Below are 20,285 nucleotides of genomic sequence, written 5' to 3'. Positions count from 1 at the left end.
TTTCCCAGTTGTGGGGCCTGAACTCTGGGCCTGGGCACTGTCCCTCAGCTGTTCAGCTCAAGGCTAGCACTGTACCACTTGAGCCACACTGCCACTTCCGGCTTTTTTCCCCCTCTTATGTGGCGCTATGGAATCGAAGCCAGGGCCTCATGCATGCAGGGCAAGCACTCTACCACTGAGCCACCTTCCCAGCCTCCCTGAGCTTTTTTGTTTAAGGCTACTGCTCTACTGCTTTGAGATGTAGCCCCACTTCCAGTTTTCTGCTGTTTAATTGGAGATAAAAGTCTCATGGACTTTCCTGCTATGGCTGGCTTTGACCCACAATCCTCAGATCTCAACCTCCTGAGTAGCTAGAATTACACATGTGAGCGACTGGAGCCTGGCTTGCCACAATATCTTATTGTCACTAGAAAGGATAGTTGAAGTTCTTATGGCTCATGTCCATAAGAACATAATTAAATAGTGTAATTTTCAAATTCTTGCATGAGAAAGTAGGATGTTAGAAGGTTACCAGCATGAAAATTTTGAAGAATTATATGAATTCTCATTGAGACAGAAAATATAGAGGCAGAAACTACTTGTACAGATGAATATAGTCCAGTTATTTACCACTGTGTCATGGAGACCTAGAGTAGTCAATAGACCTGGTCAAAGCCACACCATGTGAACAACTCAGTACTACCTGGAGTTTAACTGGTTTGAGTAAATTGCAAACCATGAGACAAAGTGTTAGGTATTATTCCTTAGCTCAGCCATACATTTTTTTTGTTTTTGTATGTGTGTGATCCAGATGGATGAGCTTATAGAAGATGAAGATGAAGAAAGCATATATTTTTCTGCCCGGGACCTTTCTCAAATTCGAAATGCCATATTTCACCTTTTGAAGAATTTTTTAAGGCTTCTGCCCAAGTTTTCCCTCAAAGAAAAGCCACAGTGTGTACAGACTTGTGTAGAGGTAAGTGAAAATTTCAGGAAGGTTGGGGTACCTTCAGAGGGCGTAGACTATGGCTACTACTTATGGAGACCTTTTCTTGGTATCCATTTTCCAGGTCTTTGTTGCATTAACTAATTTTGAGCCAATTCCCCGTGAATTTCATGTTACACAAGCCAGGTGAGTCATTAAATGTTTTCAGTGCTACAATTGAAATACAATATAATAATTTTTGCTTCAGAACTATAAGTGCTGTTTTATTCAAGCTGGCAAATAATAGAAGTTACTCATTAGAAGATGACTTACAGAAGCTTAGTGAGGTGGCATGTGCTTGTAGTCCCAGCGGACACATGAAACTGATGCATCCAATAATTTGAGGCCAGGCTATATAACAGTGAGACTGAATCTTAGGAAGAAAAAAAAGAAAGAGGAAGAGAGAGAGAGAAAAGCAGGCATATAGCATTAAGGAATATTCCTAGTAAAATCATAGCTATCCAGGTGCTGGTGGTTTGTGCCTATAAACTTAGCTCCACAGGAGGCTAAGATCGGAGGATCACAGGTGGAAGCCAGAAGTAGAGCTGTGGTTCAAGTGATAGAGCATTAGCCTTGAGCACAAAAGCTCAAAGACACAGCACCCAAGCTCTCAGTTCAAGCCCTAGGACCAGCAAACACACACACACACACACACACACACACACATCAAATCCATTAGCTAATATTTTGTCTTTTCTTTAGAAATCTTAATGAAGCAAACTACATAACAGAACTGGCCTATCATGGATTGCATTTGCTATGCTGTCCAACTCATGGAGAAGGAAATAAGGTAAGGGAGAGGAGGGTATAATTTTGGTTATTAGTTCAATTGGAAGCAGGCAAGCCACACAGTGGGAAAAACATTAAAAACATTTGTAGCCCCATTTATTTCCAAGAGTCCAGTTAGCTCTTCTCAGCTTTTGGTAAGAAGCTGGTACAATAAGCCTCTTGAAGAGAAATCTCATTCATATAACTTACCTTATTACATGCTGTTACAATTGTTCTGTCTTATTGTTATTCTTGTTAATCCTTTTACTATTCCCAATTTATAAGTCAAATTTTTATCATGAGTATGTTTGTATAGGAAAAAGCATAGTATATAGTATAGACTTTGGTAGTAAACATAGTGTCAGGTATCCTCTGTAGTCTTGGTATGTATACTCTGGATACGAGGCAGTGGCTATGAAGCTGTCTTAGTTTTCAGGTCTTCATATTCTTTTTTTAAAAGATGTACCTATTTCTATTTGTTCTCTACCCTTGATTATCCGGTGTATAGCCAATATATTTGGTGGTGAACCTAGCAAGTTATTGGTAGGTGTCAGATAGGAAAAAAAATTATATATATATATATATATATATATATATATCACATTTATATATGATATATATATATGAGTAATGAAAGAGGAACAGATAAATTGCTGAACAGTTACATTTTATAGAAATACTCATCTAGTTCCCAAAAAGAAGAGTCAGGCATAGAATATTCAAGTTTTTCTTATCGACTCCTGTGTACTCATGTAAACTTCAAATTTGTTAGTTGTATTTGTACTGCACACAGAATTTATGTATCTCTGTATTCCACAGAGAATTTATGGGTTATTATTTCTGGCCTTAATAGTTTAAACTTTGTCCCCTTGGTTACATTGTAATTTCACTACAGTCAACATTGGAGATTAGGTCATTCATGTGTTACATTGTTGCTAGATATCATACATTATTTTAAAAATAACATTTGGGGGGAAATGTGGTATACTGATTGAGGTCCTGTGGCTTTTGATGGCTTTGGTGCAGTTAATTTAACTTGGTGTTAGGCAATCTTGGTTTTAACTAGATTAATTACTTGACTTTGGATATCTCCTTTGGAGTTTATTTTACTATTTGTGAAATGGAAATTATATAATGTTCTGCTGACTTCATAGGGTTGAGAAGTTTAAAAATAAATATAGTAAAGTCTAGTTAATCTGTGAAAGTGCTTAGAACCTAAGTAGCCAAGTATTTGATTTTCATTAAATGTTTTTGCCAGATGGATAAATTAACCAGTTGACTAAGTTTTATGAGATGATACTTTGGAACGTGCATTTATAAACTTCAGGTTATGATTTCCAGGGTGGGAGGGAAATTATGTTTTTTTTTTAGTCATTGTCTATAAGCAAATATTTCACACTATTTACCCTTGTAAATATATGTAAGTAAGTAAATAAATAGAGGGCTTGATAGGTGCTAGTGGCTCATGCCTGTAACCCTAGATATTTAGGATGTTGAGATCTGAAATAAGTGTACAAAGCCAGCCCAGGAAGTAAAGTCTTAGAGACTCTTATCTCCAGGTAACCACAAAAAGCCAAAAGTGGAGCTTTGGCTTAAATGGAAGAGCACTAGCCTTGAGTACAAAAGCTCAGGCCCAGAGTTGAAGTTTCAGCACCAACAACAAATTAAATAAATAAATAAATAAATTTTTAAAAAGTCCTTTTTTTTTTTTAACACCTGAGAGTTGTCCAAGAAACCTGTCCCTAATGCTCTACCAAAAATTCTATTCATCTGACCTATCTCCAGAGGGTTTAAATGGTTTTTACTTTAGTTAAATCACTGTCTTTGAGACCTTGGAGCTCTGTATTACAGTCAAAATGGAATTTTCTATTCTCTTCCAGGTTATTGCCTATATTTTCCATCAAATGCTAAATGTAATATTGATGTTAGAAGTAGGCAAAAGATCTCATCACGCCCTTTTGCCTATTACATCACAAGTCATTAGTCGAAGAAACCAAGCTGTCCAGTTTATCAGGTGAAGTGCAAAAGTCTTGATTTTTTTTTTAACTTTTTAATCCCTCTCCCTCAATTGTGTGGGCCCAGTGCTAACCAAGACTTCTGACAACTATGATGTTGGAATATGTGATTGAAACCAGTGGTAGTTTTGTGATGAAAAATAGAGTTCTTCCTAGCTAATTGTGTTCTCAGGGTCTGGGTCACATTTGGTAGCCACTGTGTGGACATCACTAAGGAAATGCCATTAGCCTGTGTTGGGGACACTTCTATCGCTCTCTGCAAAGGCGGTCACCCTCTCCACAGAGAAAGAACCCTACCTCCACTTCCTCCTTTCTATTCCTCTACTTGCATCTTTTTGCTTTTGTTCTTTTTGCTTTTTCTTCCCATTTTCCTATCTTCCCAGCACCCCTAGAGAGTACTTTCTGAAGGAAAACACCTAAATGCTTTTAGTTCCTTAGCAATCTTGATAGATTATTTTTTCTGTCACAAATCAGCTTTACTCTAAAAGTTGCATGTTAGCTTTATTGAGAAAGGAGTATTTGCTGTGTCCTTGGCTTTTCTTTCCTCCTTCACTGGCTGTCAGGCGAGAGATGGTGAGAGGGGTACAGGAGCATATGCATCTTCATTGTGCATCTGGTAATGTGTTTAGAGATAGATATGGGGTGTGGATCATATCATTTGGTCACAACAAAGGTCTCTTAAAGGATTTTTTTTTAATTTATTTTTTTCCCCTTGAACCTCAAAAGGTTGTATAAGGGGATTACAGTTTTATTGTGACCTTCTGAAGTGTCCAGTGCTTCTGTTGGAGGAATATTTTTAAACACTGAAAATTAAACAAGATGTTTTAGTGAAACACTGTTGCTTGGCCAGTTGCAGTAATGTTCATACAATGATACAAATAACTTAGGCTAAAAATGATCCTCTGGACACCGTAGTGAATTCTTCCTAGTAACAATTGGGAGTAAAGTCATTTCATTGAACTGCCACAAGGTGGTACTGTGTAGTCTGTTCTCATATTTATCCGAAAAGGTTATATTTTATATCTTAATATGAAATTTAATAAATAACCAAAAGAACTGTAACAAATTGTACTTTTTTTTCCCCTGATGACAGCTGCTTAGTGACAGGGCTCAAAAACTCATTCTTAAACAGCTGTTGTAATATGGGAGAAAGTGTGGAGTTTTTTAGTAGTTAGCATCTCTAAAATTTAAGGGCAATGAGTTTTGAACACAAGAAGTAAGGAAAATCACCATTCTGTTATAATAACGGATAGATTATAAATAATGGATATGTGTTTTTCCCTTAACTAGTGCACTTGTGGATGAACTGAAGGAAAGTATATTCCCGGTCCTTCGCATTTTGCTGCAACACATCTGTGCCAAGGTACCATTTGCTTTAGTAAATAATAATAGTAACAATAATAATAATAATGTATGTAACATAATGAAGATAAATGTGTCTGTTTGGTTTTGGGAATGAATGTGTCATTACTAAAAGTAGCTATAGTTAATACTAGATGTTTTTCTAACCAGTGTTCTTTTGGGAATAGGGTGGGGTGTGAGGTAGGGTCTCACTTTGTAACCCAGACTGACTTACAGTCCTTCTGTTTCCAGCTTCTGTGTGGTGGGAATACAGGGAAGCCTGATTTACAAAGCATTAGTTTTATTTAAAAAAATAAACTGAGTTATTTTTCTTTTTGAGGTGGATTATGCTATGTAGCCTAGACTGGTCTTGAACTCCAATTTGAATCCTGAGGGGTAGGATTATAGGTGTGTGCCACCCTGTGTTGCTATTAATGACTTTTTTTCTTGTATCTATACTGGGTGGGGCTTGAATTCCCAGCCTTGAACTCTTACTTAGCTTTAAAAAGATAAGCAGAAGCTTGAAGCTGGCACTCTACCACTTGGGACCTGCCTCTAGTCATTTTGCCAGTTAAATAGAGATAGAGTCATTTTTTGTTTGTTTGTTTGTTTTTGTTGCTCATGGGGCTTGAACTCTGGACCTGAGCGTTGTCTCTGAGCTCTTCAGCTCAAGGTGAGCACTCTCCCACTTGAGCAACAGGACCACTTCTGTTTTTTTGGTGGTTCATTGGAGATAAGAGTCTCATGGACTTTCCTGCCTGGGCTGGCTTTGAACTGCGATCCTCAGATCTCAGCCTCCTGAGTAGCTAGGATTACAAGCGTGAGCCACCGGCATCTGGCAAGATAGAGTCTTTTTTCTTTCTACCTGAACTGATTTTGAACCTCAATCCTCAGATCTCAGGCTCCTGAGTAGATAGGATTACAGGAGTGAGCCACCAGTATCTGGTGGATAAATATTCATACTTTGAATTTTATGGATCCTAAAGATGCATAGGTTCTGAAGGATTGTGTTTGTATGTCTATATTTGTTTTGTGTGTGTGTGTATGTGTGTGTGTGTAAAAGAGGTTGGAACTCAGGACCACAACATTGGTTCTTTTAAGTTTGCTTTTGTTTTTTGTTTGTTTGTTTTTCAGATTAGAGTCTTGTGATATCTTTGCCCTGGCTGGTCTCAAATTGTAATATTCTTTTTTTCTTTTTACTTATGTGGTGCTGGGGAATCGAACCCAGGGCCTCATGCATGCAAGGCAAGCGCTCTACCACTGAGCCACCTTCCCAGCCCCTCAAATTGTAATATTCTTAACTCTGCTTCCTGACCTCAATCATGTACTTCTATACCCAGCTTGTTTTTGAGATAGGATATCACTAATTTTTGCCTGGGCCTTGAAAATATCCTCCTGAGATTGTAGGCATGAACCACCATGAGTAGGTATAATTTAGTTTCCAACGGAGTTTGAAACCTTAAATTTCAGTAGTCATTCATGTAACATTTAGAGATCATTGAGCTTATTATGCTCAGTAGTTTTTAATGTGCATTCCTACATAGGGTTCAGTTGTCCTGCAGGTGATTATTGGCTAGACAGCTTCTCTAATTTTATGTTTCAGGTGATAGATAAATCAGAGTATCGGACCTCTGCAGCCCAGTCTCTGGTCCAGCTATTGAGTAAACTTCCTTGTGGAGAATATGCTACATTCATTTCCTGGCTTTACAAATACTCTCGAAGTTCCAAGGTATGAGATATGCTTGCATGTAGTCTTGAATCCTGGCTGTGTAGACCTCTGACAGCCAGATCTGACTGCAGGAGAGGGTTTTCCTTGGTTCTTAGTCCTATCTGACAGTGATTCTTATGATTTTGCCTTACAGGTCCCACACCGAGTTTTTACTCTCGATGTTGCTCTAGCTCTCTTAGAGCTTCCTGAAAGAGAAGCAGATGACACGGTCTCTTTGGAGCATCAGAAGCTCTTAAAGCATAAGTTCCTGGTGCAAGAGATTATGTTTGACCGTTGTTTAGACAAAGCACCTACTGTCCGCAGCAAGGCACTGTCCAGCTTTGCACACTGTCTGGATTTGTCTGTGAACAGTGCATCTGAGAGTGTGCTGGAGATCCTCATTACCAGTAAGTGGGGGGCTGGGGGAGGAGCTCAGTGGTAAAGTACTTGTCCTGGCATGTACAAGAGGCATACCAGAAAGTGAAGATCGAGATAGACTGTAAATAGACCATCATCTAGGGGTACGGGGGGGGGATGGGGAGATGGAAAAAAATACATGATTAACTTTACTCTTATAAACTTCTTTCAGTATATCTCATTATCAGATGACTTTTCTATTCCCTTTTTGATGATGAGAATGTAACCCAAGGCCTTGTGCTTGCTAAGCATGTATACAGTCACTGAGTTATAGGCCTAGCTTCAAATTACTTTTTAAATAGTGAAGCCTGACATACTTGAAAGATCTTTTTAAAGAAAGGAGAGAACATTATTAATTGTCAGTAATTTAGGGTCTGTCTGCTTTGTCTGTAGGCCTAATTAATCTTGATTTTGATTCTTCTGTGGCTATTTCCAAGTGATTTATGATTTCTTTCCCTCTTATCTGTCTACTTATTTTTAGGTCCTTTAATTTCAAGAATAGAGAGTGACTCTGGTACCTTACTGAGACATTCATCAGGTAATGAACGTGCCAGGTGTTGAATAACTGGCTTTTTAAAAAGACTGGCTATTTGAAATGTTGGTGTTGTTTTTTTCTGCCTCTGTATTTGCCTGTTTTAATGTCTTTCTTGATTAAAGAATTTGAAATTCAGTTCATTAATAATGTCATACTTGAGTAACATGTTGTGTTTATACTATTGAAAAGTAGCAATATGTTTCTTAATGAGTGCCTTTTTTAAAAATAGGGTTTTGCTATCGGAAGCAGATGCCTACCACTTGTGAAGCCTCTGGGGAGGTGAACACAAACAACAGTGAGAGAGCTGGGTCTGAGGGTATGTCACACATCCTCACGTTCACATTGCAATGCTGTTGCATTCAGAGAGCCAAAGGAAAGTCTAGCAACTTTGGACTATTTTCTGATTAAGTCACCTTTAAGAATGGAAACTTTTCTTAAAAGCCAAGTAATTTCTACTGTCTTTAATTGATATCATTATACTATCCTATAAATATTTTATGTATCATATATATATATATATATATATATTATTACACTACGAGCTTTTGTGCTCAAGGTTAGTGCTCTATCATTTACCAGAGCTTACTTCCACCTATTTTGGTGCTTAATTGGAGGTAAGAGTCTCATAGACTTTCCTGCCCAAGCTGGCTTTGAACCACAATCCTAAAATCTCAGCCAGCTAAGAAGCTAGGATTACAAATGTGAGCCACTGATGCTTGGCATAATGGTGTGTTTGAAACTATATTATCTGTCACTTATCTAAATGTGTTAAACAGCTGGTGCCAGTGGCTCATGCCTGTAATCCTTGCTACAGAGGAGGCTGAGATCTGAGGATCATGGTTCAAGCCAGCTCAGGCAGAAAAGTCTGTGAGACTCTTATCTCCAATTAACCACTAGAAAACCAGAAGTGGTGCTGTGGTTCAAGTGGTAGAGCACTAGCCTTGAGATGAAGAGCGCAGGGATCACGCCCAAGCCCAGAGTTCTAGTCCCATGACAGACAAAAAAAAAAAAAAGATTATGGTCTAAATGTTTTAAACAACTCTGTAGGTTAGATATTCCCATTTGCAGCTAAACACAATAGGGAAGCAAAATCATTTAGGATTTTAGAAGTGGGAACTAGAATTTAAAATCATAGTTTAATATTCCAAAATTTACACTTTTGATAGTGAATTAATTATTCAAATTTTCTTCTAAAGTACCTCTTCATCCTCTGATTTCTGGGGATTGGGAGGAGTTAATTAGTGAGTCAGCAAGAGAAGTATTCTTTTGCAGTTTTGAATGGTGAGCTATAAGCTACTGTCTGCTCTTCTTCAAGCCTGTAATTCTTTGATGTTCTCTCAACAGAGAGATGTGTCCTGGCGATGCTGAGGATGAGAATCAGGGATGAGAAGATCAATGTCAGGAAGTGTGCACTGCAGGTCCGGGCTTACCCTACACATTTTAAATTTGTTCCAGTTTGAAGCACTAAAAACATAGAAATACAAGGGATAAGTTTTTAAATGGCAAGGCCCTATTCATTATTTGACTTGTTTTTTCATCACTGACTGTTACATATAAATTATATAGATGAACTGGAAGAATATCCTCTTTTCAAACTTTCCTGCTAATAGAAAGGTCACTGGCATTTTATCAACCATAAATTTTTTTGTGTAATTTGGTTTGTTTGGAATAGGGGAATTATGGATGAATTTTCAACAGGTTTATGAAATTAATTGCAAATATTTGTTTATATTAAATGTTTTCTGGAGAGAGGTCTTAACTGCCAGATACTCTGGAGGGTGGAATGCTGTAGGAAGGTGGTATGGATGTATGATCTCAAAAATGTTGGAAATCACAAAGTAAAGGTTTCCCATTATCTGCTTTCAGTCTTCCCAATATTTATGCCATGTGGTTATCATTTGATGCCGTCTGTCTGACTTTTAGGTGTTGGTGAGCATTTTGAAACACTGTGACATCTTGGGTATGGAGGAGGACCTGTCAATCCTGCAGAACCACTGCCGGGACCCAGCAGTGTCTGTCCGGAAGCAGGCCTTACAATCTCTTACTGAGCTGCTTTTGGTGAGAGGCATATGTGTGTAATGCATGATATTTTACACTAAAAATAATGCTGAGGCTGGGCGATAGCTGAGTAATAAAACACATGTTTTACATGCACGAGGCCACAGTTTGATCCCCAGCTTAGATTTCTCTTTTTTTTTACTCACTTAAAAAGTAATTCTGCATAATAATTACCCTGTTGATAAATGCAAATGGGTAGTCAGGAACTACCAAGATGGAAATGGAGCTGTGGCTCAAGTGGTGGAATGCTAGCCTTGAGCCAAAATCTCAGGGACAGTGCCCAGGCCCTGGGTTCAAGCCCCAGTACAAGCACCAGAAAAAATTAAAAAAAAAAAAGAGAGAGAGAGAAAGAGAAAAGAAAAGGACCTAGTAATTCATTGTGGTGTATCAACAATGTAAGAGAAAAGGAATCTTTCCATTACATTTGATAGCTGCCTACTGTTAAATATTGTTAGAAACTAATGCTAAGCCATGCTAATGCCATTGATTTCATCCTGAATCTCAGAAAATGAAATGTTAAAATTAAGTTGGTTAAGCTAGAGGCCTAGAGTAATTTTTGTCAGTTAAGATATATGTAGAGGATGTTGCCAAAAGAACAGATCCTAATAATGCTATCTACAATATACTTCTCTCAACTAATTAGCTGTTGAAGACTTTTGAAAGAGTAATTATTTTTTTTATTTCATGAGAGAAGGCTTAATGCACAGCATGTTTTGACTTTCTCTGTCAGCATTTATTCTAATTGTTCCCTGGGATAAATATTATTTGCTTTTAGTTTTGAATGCCCAAAAAAGCACTGATTACTAATAATAAAATAGTGACTTCAATGTCTAAGTTTAAATTTTCGGTATGTTTTGAAGTAAGTCATATTTTTCCCCCAGTGCTTTTTATTTCTCCTTTCTGCTCCTTTTGTAATCACAGGCACAATTTTGTCTTTTCCTAGTGCTAAGATTGCACCCTGGGGATTCAAGCATGCAAAGTACATACTCTACCTCTGTCTGTAGCCCCATAGATGTGATTTATCTCTATCAAACCTTCTTTTTTTCCCCCCCCTTTTTGTTGGTTGTAGGGCTTGAACTGGGCCTGGGTGCTGTCCCTGAGCTCTTCAGCTCAAGGCAAGCACTCTGCCACTTGAGCCACAGCGCCACTTCCGGTTTTCTGGTGGTTAATTAGAGATAATAGTCTCACAGACTGTACCGCCTGGGCTGGCTTTGAACTGTGATCCTCAGATATCAGCCTCCTGAGTAGCTAGGATTAGAGGTGTAAAACACTGGTGCCCAGCTCAAACCTTCTAATGTAGTCATTTTTCAACCCTTAGGCACAACCAAAATGTGTGTCGATCCAAAAGGCCTGGCTGGCAGGCATCATCCCAGTGGTAATGGACTCAGAGAGCACTGTGCAGGAGAAGGCCCTGGAGTGCCTGGACCAGCTCCTGCTGCAGCACATTACGCACCCCAGCAAATTTCACGCTGGGGATGGCAGCCAGGAGCTTGCGTGGGCACTTCTTACTCTTCTCACCACAGAAAGCCAGGAACTGAGGTCAGTTAAATGTATATGGCTTATGTTTCTCATCTTGAACCATCAGCTCTCCAAGTTACCTAAAAATGTGAAAGCTTAATCTTGGTCTGTTTTTTTTCTTTTTTTCTTGACTTATTCACATCTCATAGCATCATATGCATGACTGGCTGTTTACTGGTTCTGGTGATCACTTCTATTGCTTTCTGGTTTTAGGTTGGTATGTTCATATGTAGTACAAATGGCTGTAACTGATAGTAACAACCTATCAACTATACCTTTCCCAATACTGGCTGAAAGGTGACTGCAAGTTTTTGCAAGTTAAACTGATGTGTTGTTTTTTTTTTTCCCCCTGTTTCCTTGGAAAGGTATTTAATAACACTGAACATTTTTTTCCATTTGATAACATACTGACTATATACTATGTATATTGTATCTTGTTATGATTTAGGATTTATGATGATACATTTTAATCTGTATCTCAGAATGATTGTTTGTGTTTGAGCTCTGTTGTAAACTGTTTTTTGTTGTTTTTTTAAATACATTTTTTTAACATTTGGATATGGAGGAATTATATGCTAGAAGAAGTAGTAGATTTTGTGTCATAAACTGCTACTCTCTGGCCTTGGAAAATCATTCTTTTTTCTCTCTCTGTCTCTCTCTCTCTCTCTTTTTTTTTTTTTTTTTTGCGAGTCCTGGGGCTTAAGCTTGTCCTAGACACTGTCCCTGAGCTCCTTTCTGCTCAAGGCTAGTACGCTACCACTTGAGCCACAGCAGTCACTTCCAGCTTTTCTGTGATTAATTAGAGATAAGAGTCTGAAGACTTTCCTGCCCAGGCTGGCTTCAAACTGTGATCCTCAGATCTCAGCCTCTACTGAATACCTGGGATTATAGGTGTGAGTCACCAGAGACTGACTGGAAAATCATTTCTTTCTATGCTTTAGTTTCTTCATTTTGAAGTGCCGCTCATAATATTACACTTTTTTTTTTCTTTCTCAAGGCTGTGGTTTTCCATTTGAGCTATAATTTCATTCCCAGCTTTTTGGGTGGTTAGTGTGAAAGAACCTGGCTATGAACTGTGATCTTTCAGGTCCCAGCCCCCTGAGTAGCTAGGATTCTAGGCATGAGCCACTGGCACCCAGCTTGTTTATACCATGTCTTAAGGTCCTTTTTGGTATGAAAACTCTTATTACTGATGGTGCACTTACTCAGATGTTGTCTCTATACTAACTAAATGCTTTGCTAAGTCCCAGAAACATTAGAATCTGCTGTTTCATAGGGAGATGTTAGCGCACTCACTCTGTGTGTTAAAGCATAGTGGTAAAGTGATAAAAGGTAGTAGCCATTTTTACATGGGAAGATGCTGGAGGTAGAGGTCATTTTCATTTTTTCTATTTTTAAACTTAGTAAAACATGTCTAGGAAATTGCAAACCATAAGGTTAGTAAGAACTAAGAAAATGTGTTTATGTATCCAAGGTCAAGCTATAGAGCATTACTCAGCACTGGGCCCAAGAAATGCCCTTGCCACTCATACCTCATTTCCTTCCATTTAGCAGCCCTCCCTCCTCCTCCGGTGCAGCCAATCCTGTGATTTTAACATTACATATTACTTTCTTCTATTCTGCAACTTTACAGAAATGGAATTCTGTGGTATGTTTTGTAAATCTGGCCTCATTCATCATTATTTGAAATGTTACTATGTATACAGCTTATTCATTTTCATTATTATGAAAATACAAACACGCATAGATATGGCATTTATGACTCAGCCACTAATAATTTATTCTACACTTGACAGATAATTGAGTTGCTTCCAGATCTTTACTTAGATATACTTCTACTATGAATATTTGTATGCTACCCATTGCCTTGTGCTACCCATTGCCTTGTGCATACTAGACAGATGCTCTGCCACTGAGATAAGGCCTTGTTTGTTTTGTTTTTGAGATGGTTTCACTATGTCACTCAGGCTGTAGTTGAATTCACAGTCCTACTTCCTCCTAAGTGATGGATTTCAGGCATCACACCCAGCTTTTAGTGGTGTTTGTGATACGTTCAATTTGTGAGTAGTTTCCTTTCTGGTTACTGTATTTTTCAATAAATCTGCTTTTGGCCAGACCTCAGTGGTTTACACCTATAATACTAGCTACTCTGAAAGTTCAGAGCCAGTCCAGGTAGACAAATATTTGAGACTCTTTAGTTCACCAGCAAAAAGTGGAGATATGTGTGGAGATGTGGTTCAAGTGACAGAGCATCTGCTATAAGTATAAAAGATGAACAAGAGCTTGAGCCCCTGAGTTTAAGCCCTAGTAATAGAACCAAAAACAAAAGAAAAAAAAATCTGTTCTCACCATAGAGTATTTTGGGGTTTTTTGGGTTTTTGTTTTTTGTTTTTTGTGCCAGTCCTGGGGCTTGAATTCAGGGCTTGGGGCACTGTCCCTGAGCTTCTTTTGCTCAAGGCTAGCACTCTACACATGAGCCACAGTGCCACTTCTGGCTTTTTCTGTGTATGTAATACTGAGGAATCGAACCCAGAGCTTCATGCATGCTAGGCAAGCACTCACCACTAAGTCACATTCCCAGCCCTCACCGTAGAGTTTTGTCTATATAATCTCCTAGAAGTCTGATTTGTTTTTCCTTTTCCTTTAGTGTTCAGCCTTTAACTTACTGCCACTGACTTTTGTGCATCATACTAGTTAGGAATCAATTTTGATTTTTTTTAAAATAAAGATCTATTAATCTGGAAATGCTAATTGAAAAGAGCATCCTATGTTGCCTACTTTGCAGTATCATCTTTATAACAAGTGTTTGTAATTTCAGTTCCCAGTTCTCTCTTCTGTTTTACTCCCTTCACATATCCATTCCTTTTTTGTGTGTCAGTATCACAGGTGTAATAATTGTGGCTGTATAGGAATTCTACCTGTCTTTTCCCTGCTCCTTTGTAGCTTTTTAGTGTTAACTTCTTTATTCTTGGCCTTTTTTATTTGTATGTAAAAAGTGAGTTTTTGAAAAACTGAATGGAAAGAAACCATCTGGGCTGGGAAGGTGGCCCAGTGGTAGAGCACTTGCCTTGCATGCCTGAGGCCCTGGGTTTGATTCCTCAGCACCACATAAGCAAAAAGAAAAAAAAAAGCCGGAATTGGCGCTGTGGCTTAAGTGGTAGAACGCTAGCCTTGAGCTGAAGAGCTGAGGGACAGTGCCCAGGCCCAGAGTTCAGGCCCCACAACTGAATCCCCCCCCCCAAAAAAAGAAAGCATCTACACTAATGGATGTAACTACATAGTGGTACTCAGGCTTGAACTCGGTACTAGGGCTTGAATTTAGGGGCCTTGGTGCTGTCCCTCAACTTTTTTGTTCAAGGTTAGTGCTCTACCACAGCTCTACTTTGGGCTTTTTGTGGTTAGTTAGAGATAAGAGCCTCTCAGACTTTTCCTACATGGGGTGGCTTTAAACCACAATCCTCAGACCTCAGCCTCCTGAGTAGCTAGGATTATAAGTGTGAGTCACTACCACCTAGCTTTGTCTAGATGTGTTTTGAATTGAGTTTTGATATAGTCCTTGGTATTAGTTTGCTAGATGTGCTATAGCAGAACTGTCATGTTCTGGGTAGCTTCAGTAATAGAGACTTAGTCTGCCCCAGTTAGTTTGGATCTAGAATTCCAAGATTAAGGTTTCAGCAGCTTTGCTTTCTCTTGAGGCCTCTCCTAGGCTTGCAGAGAACCGCTGCCTTTCTTTGTCCTTGCAGGGTCCTTTTCTGTGGACATGCCTGTCCTAGGGTCTCTGGGTTTCCAAGTCTCTTCTTGGGAGGACAATTGTCAGCTTGGATTAGGTTGAGCCCAGATGGACTCAGTGACACTTCATCAGCTCTTCCAAGGCTAGGCTGCAGGTGCGGTCACGTGCTAACATTATAGAAAGTAGGGCTTCAGGCAACAATGCTTGGTAAGAAATGTACTCATTACCTTGATCATGTAACTGTAACACCTCTGTACAGTATTTTCACAATAAGAAAACTTATTTAAAAAAAAAGAAAGTAGGGCTTCATTCAGCATAGGAATTTTAGAAGAATACACTTCAACCCATAACATGCTTCTAAACGGAAAAGGTTACATCTTAGAATGGAAGTGTGGCTCAAGTGGTAGAGCAACCATGCAAAGTTAGCAAGAGCTTCTAGGCCTTGAATTCAAGCCCCAGGGTTACATCTTCAACGCTAAGCCTAACCAATCATATTACCTAGCATCTAACAGGGCTTCTCTTATTTGCCTAAAGGAGTTTCAGTTCAGCATGCCAATTTATATGTACAATACATCTGTAAAGGTGATGAACAGGGGGTTACAGTTATACAAGGTAATGCATACATTTTTTTAAACAGTTAACCCCTCCCTCATTTTCTTCTGCTTACCACTCCCTACTCCCTCCCCCCCTCCCCCCAGATTGTAAAGTTCATTTCCAATATAGTATCTAGTGAGTGCCATTTTGGAATTAGTTCATCCTTTGTCCTGATGTTTCTGTGATTCTCCTTCCCTTCCACAGACCAGATAAACATATATGACAAAAAAATAGAAATAACTATATACAGGACATAATAAGAACCTCTTATTTCTAATTCTTGAAGTTCATTTTGATACGCTTCATTATATATGGTCCTATGTCCAATGCATCTGTATCAACGTTACCCTTACATCATTCTCCATGTCAGATGTTTGTGTATAAATGTCGTTGGGATGTAGGTAAGAAGGGTCTCAAATAAATTAACAAATTTTGTTTGTTTCATGTAGTACTGAAGTTTGAATTCAGCAACTCATGCTTAGTAGGGAGATGCTCTACAAATTGAGCCATACTTCTTTTTGCTTTATTTTCAGCTATTTTTCAGTTATTTTCAGATAAGGTCCTACTTTCCCCGCGCCCCCCCCCCAGGCTAGTTTGGACCACAGCCTTCCCATTTATACTGCCCACATAGTTGGGGTGACAGTCACAGGCCACCCTGCCCAGCTATTATTGGCAGCTTGCTAAGTTTTTGCCCAGACTGTCTCCTAACCCCAGACTTCCAAATTTCTGCCTCCCAAGTAACTAAGAGTACATGCATGAGCTACCATGGTTATCTGTGAAGTTATATTCTTTGCTTTAAAGAATAAATAATTTATGAAGGGCAAAATAATCACATCTTACTCTATAAAAGATCTAAAGAAAATACCTAGTTTCTTTTGGTCAGATATGCTAGTAGCTAGATTCTTTGCATAGATATTTTAGGTGCAATGAGATCCTGCAGCTGCTGAAGTTGATACAGTTTTATATACTTACGATTCTTCCCCCCCCCCCCCCCCCCAAAAAAAATAGATATTTTAGGTGCAATGAGATCCTGCAGCTGCTGAAGTTGATACAGTTTTATATACTTACGATTCTTCCCCCCCCCCGCCCCCCGCCCCCGCTTTTTTTCCAGCCGCTACTTAAATAAGGCTTTTCATATATGGTCGAAGCAAGACAAGTTCTCAACCACGTTTATAAATAATGTGGTATCTCACACTGGCATGGAACACTCCACACCAGCCTGGATGCTGCTGTCCAAGATTGCCTCCTCATCACCCCAACTGGATCACACAAGGATAATGCAGTCCTGGGAGAGAGTCAGCAGGTTTGCACACTCTTACCATAGTTCCTCTCATCACTGATGGTCATTGAACAGAGAGCTTCTGTTTAAATTCTGGCATAAAAATGAACATGAACTCAGGGCCTTGTGCTCTTGCTTGGCTTTTTCCAAAACTCAAGGCAGGTGCTTTACCACTTCAGCTTCAATTCCAGCTTTTTGCTGTTTAATTGATGGTAAGAGTCTCTGGTTTATCTTTCCCCAGGCTGGCTTTGAACCAGGATCCTCAGATCTCAGCCTCTTAAGTAGCTAGGATTATGGATGGGAACCTCAAGAATTACTTAAGAGCTGAGGGTGTAACTCACTGGTAGGACTTGCTTAGCAAATATGAAGTTCTGAGTTCAAACTCCGGAGCGGGGGGGTGGGGGGGAAGGATCACATTACAGTGGTCAATTTACCCTTTGTCCAAGTTCATTAGGCAATTTAATGTTCCTACAGCTTAACCCCCAAATCATAAACTTCCTATATTAATAATCAAGAAGAAAAAGCATTTTGTTGGCAGCAGAATGTTGAGTGTGGTTCTGTCACGGCGTTTCTCCTTTTTCTCTAGTCAGCAGAATCCAAATTCTAACACCTTAGGACATATACTGTGTGTCATGGGACATATTGCTAAACATCTTCCTAAGAGCATACGGGACAAGGTGACGGGTGAGTTTCCCTTGAAGAATCTTTCTTGAAAAAGCATTGTTGTTCACTTGTTGTATTTGTGAAGTACTTTTAAGAAGGTGAACTTTAAAGGTCTTGACTTTCATAATAGATGTCATCAAGAACAAGCTGAATGGATTTCATTGGTCTCTGGAGGTGATCAGCTCGGCTGTTGATACTTTGCAGATGCTGTGTAGAGCGTCTGCAAAGACACCTGCAGAAGAACAGGTATGGCACCCCGCTCCCTTGCCATGTTTCTTCCTTGTACTTGGACGTGGACGTGTTGCTCATATATTAAAGATGGAAGTATGTTCTGAATACTCTAGGAAGCCACTGCTACAAGGCGGTGCTTATGGAAGCCTGCAGGTTCTTCCCCAACAAGATCTGGCCACTACAGATGTGCTTCCCTTAGACAGCCCCACCTTGGCTTCAGGCTTTTAGTAAGGTGTACCAGCTGGCTGACACTCATTTCCTGGTTAGAATGCTGCAAGATTATCCCTCATTCTAGGAACATTTAATGCATGGCTTTTTTGCCTAAGCAGAGTGTTCACTGCACACCAGATGGCTTTTGATCTTCTGATAAATCATAATCCTGAGAGATCCCTGTCCAGTTACTGTGAGATTACATTAATCAAATATCTCTTGGTGATATCATGTCCCCAAGTAGTTCAGTAGCCTATAACTAGTGGGCTTAAATAAATATATATACATACATATGTATATTTATATGTATATATGTATAGTTATATACATATAGTTATATATGCATATATTTATTTATTTTTCTTTTTTATTGTGAAAATACTGTACAGAGGAGTTACAATTACATGGGGAAATATTTATTTATATAGATACATGATCATACATCCAAATCAGTGACTTGTGGGGAAGACGTGCTTTGACTCCCTTGAAAGAAACTCACTGCAGTATCTATAAAAAATCCTCCCAACCCTGTGTCTTCTGTTTTTTTATCATAAGAGATTCCTAGCCAGTACTAATCAGAATGAGAAATAGTGCTACGTCTATTTAATAATGATTATAGAGGTTGCTGATTAATTAAGTAATTGCTGGAATATACTTGTTTTCCAGAATTAATTTTAAAAAATCTTCATCTTGCTACCTAGTTATCGTCCCACTTCTTTTCCTATGTTTCTGTAAGCCTCTTTATATGTTACATTGTCTACTTATAATAACAGATCAGATACAGTAATGTATTATAACTTTCTTGCTTACAACTTAAATATCAGGATGCACTTAGCTTACAAAAAAAAAAACTTCAGCTGGTTTTTTATGTAAATAGTGGCTAGTATTTTCCTAGTGTCTGCCTTTCAGCACTTCCATTAGTAAAAGGAATTCTTGTGTTCTTTTTCTAACCTTTTATCTCAGGACCCAAGAAACTGTATAAAGAGCTTTTGAGTAAGAATCATTTAAAGGGGGCTGGGAAGGTGGCTCAGTGGTAGAGCGCTTGCCTTGCATGCTCAAGACCCTGGGTTTGATTCCTCAGCACCACATAAGCAAACAGAAAAAAGCCGGAAGTGGCGCTGTGGCTCAAGTGGTAGAGTGCTAGCCTTGAGCTGAAGAGCTGAGGGACAGCGCCCAGGCCCAGAGTTCAGGCCCCACGACCGGACTCCCCCCAAAAAAAGAATCATTTAAAGGAGCATATTTTCATAGTCTCAAACATAAAGGTTCTGTTTTGAGTCTAGTAAGAATAAGGAGAGTGAAATGGAGGAAAATGGGGAAGTCTAAGGCAGTTTTGAAACTGACCTAGATAGGGTCCATCATACTAGTTTTCCTATTGCTGAGTTGTGACTTAAAAGTCTCTGATACCTTCTCCAGTTTTCTTTTCACCAGCACTAGCTGGAAAAAGAATTATCTCTGAGGTGGGCTGTCAGGATCCTAAGTCATTTACTGATTTGGAAGGTATAGTTATTAGAACAGTATGCTATATTATTATTAGAGCCTGGGAGAAAGACAAAAAGGTAGAACCTGTAAGGTAGAAGCAGGATGAACTTTGGCCAATACCACCCCTCCCAACGCCACCTAGTGGGAGGCAATGGAATGACACCCCTGATTTCCTCAAAATTGTTTATTGTTTATTGGTATTAGTTCATTTCCTCTAAACATACTTTACTTTTTCTCTGTAAATGAATCTTTTCTTTTGTATGTTACAAAATACAAGAAATTACCCCATATATGCAACAGTAGATATGAAAAGACTTAGGTCTTTGTATATTTTTGTTATCTATGAGTTTGGTATGAGTTAGTGGTCTTTTATGGCCACCATTACAATCTAGATGAGTTCTTGGAGTGTTTTAGTAGAAATAGTGTTTAGGAGAAGAAGAGTGATAGTCCTGTTCTTTGCCTGGTAAATCGAAATTGACAAGTTTTATAATTTATCTCAGCAATGATGGACTTAGATGTCATCTGGGAACAGTTCAATGTGATGGCTACCAAGAAAGTTATATAAGGATCCACTGAAGGCCTAACAGAGGATTCAGCATGGAGAGGGGAAAAGTTATGTCGGATGGACCACCTAGCTATGTTAATATATATGAAGAACTTTCAAGTAAAAGAAGTGTGTGTGTGTGTGTGTGTGTGTGTGTGTGTGTGTGTGTTTTCTATGCCCAGAGGTCCCAGTTGTATCAATAGGGTAGGAATTACAAGGAGTCAAATTTGG

At 38.9% G+C, this 20,285-nt stretch overlaps 1 protein-coding gene across 1 annotated transcript in view; it reads left to right on the top strand.

Annotated features, from left to right (window-relative positions):
* Positions 1-20,285, top strand: part of Ncapd3 (non-SMC condensin II complex, subunit D3) — a 55,081-nt gene that overhangs the window by 11,209 nt on the left and 23,587 nt on the right. Inside the window, exons 5-19 of the mRNA XM_013009833.1 lie at positions 791-955; positions 1,050-1,111; positions 1,667-1,754; positions 3,613-3,746; positions 5,038-5,110; positions 6,692-6,817; positions 6,951-7,203; positions 7,695-7,751; positions 7,978-8,064; positions 9,093-9,166; positions 9,672-9,806; positions 11,125-11,345; positions 16,760-16,951; positions 17,514-17,611; positions 17,721-17,836. Of these exons, the coding sequence (XP_012865287.1) occupies positions 791-955; positions 1,050-1,111; positions 1,667-1,754; positions 3,613-3,746; positions 5,038-5,110; positions 6,692-6,817; positions 6,951-7,203; positions 7,695-7,751; positions 7,978-8,064; positions 9,093-9,166; positions 9,672-9,806; positions 11,125-11,345; positions 16,760-16,951; positions 17,514-17,611; positions 17,721-17,836 (1,881 nt within the window). The remainder of the gene's footprint in view (positions 1-790; positions 956-1,049; positions 1,112-1,666; positions 1,755-3,612; positions 3,747-5,037; positions 5,111-6,691; positions 6,818-6,950; positions 7,204-7,694; positions 7,752-7,977; positions 8,065-9,092; positions 9,167-9,671; positions 9,807-11,124; positions 11,346-16,759; positions 16,952-17,513; positions 17,612-17,720; positions 17,837-20,285) is intronic.

Source organism: Dipodomys ordii, unplaced genomic scaffold (genome assembly GCF_000151885.1).
Source record: "Dipodomys ordii isolate 6190 unplaced genomic scaffold, Dord_2.0 Scaffold10, whole genome shotgun sequence".
Taxonomy (NCBI): domain Eukaryota; kingdom Metazoa; phylum Chordata; class Mammalia; order Rodentia; family Heteromyidae; genus Dipodomys; species Dipodomys ordii.
Note: the sequence above shows the minus strand (reverse complement) of the source record. Positions and strands in the feature narration are given on the sequence as shown.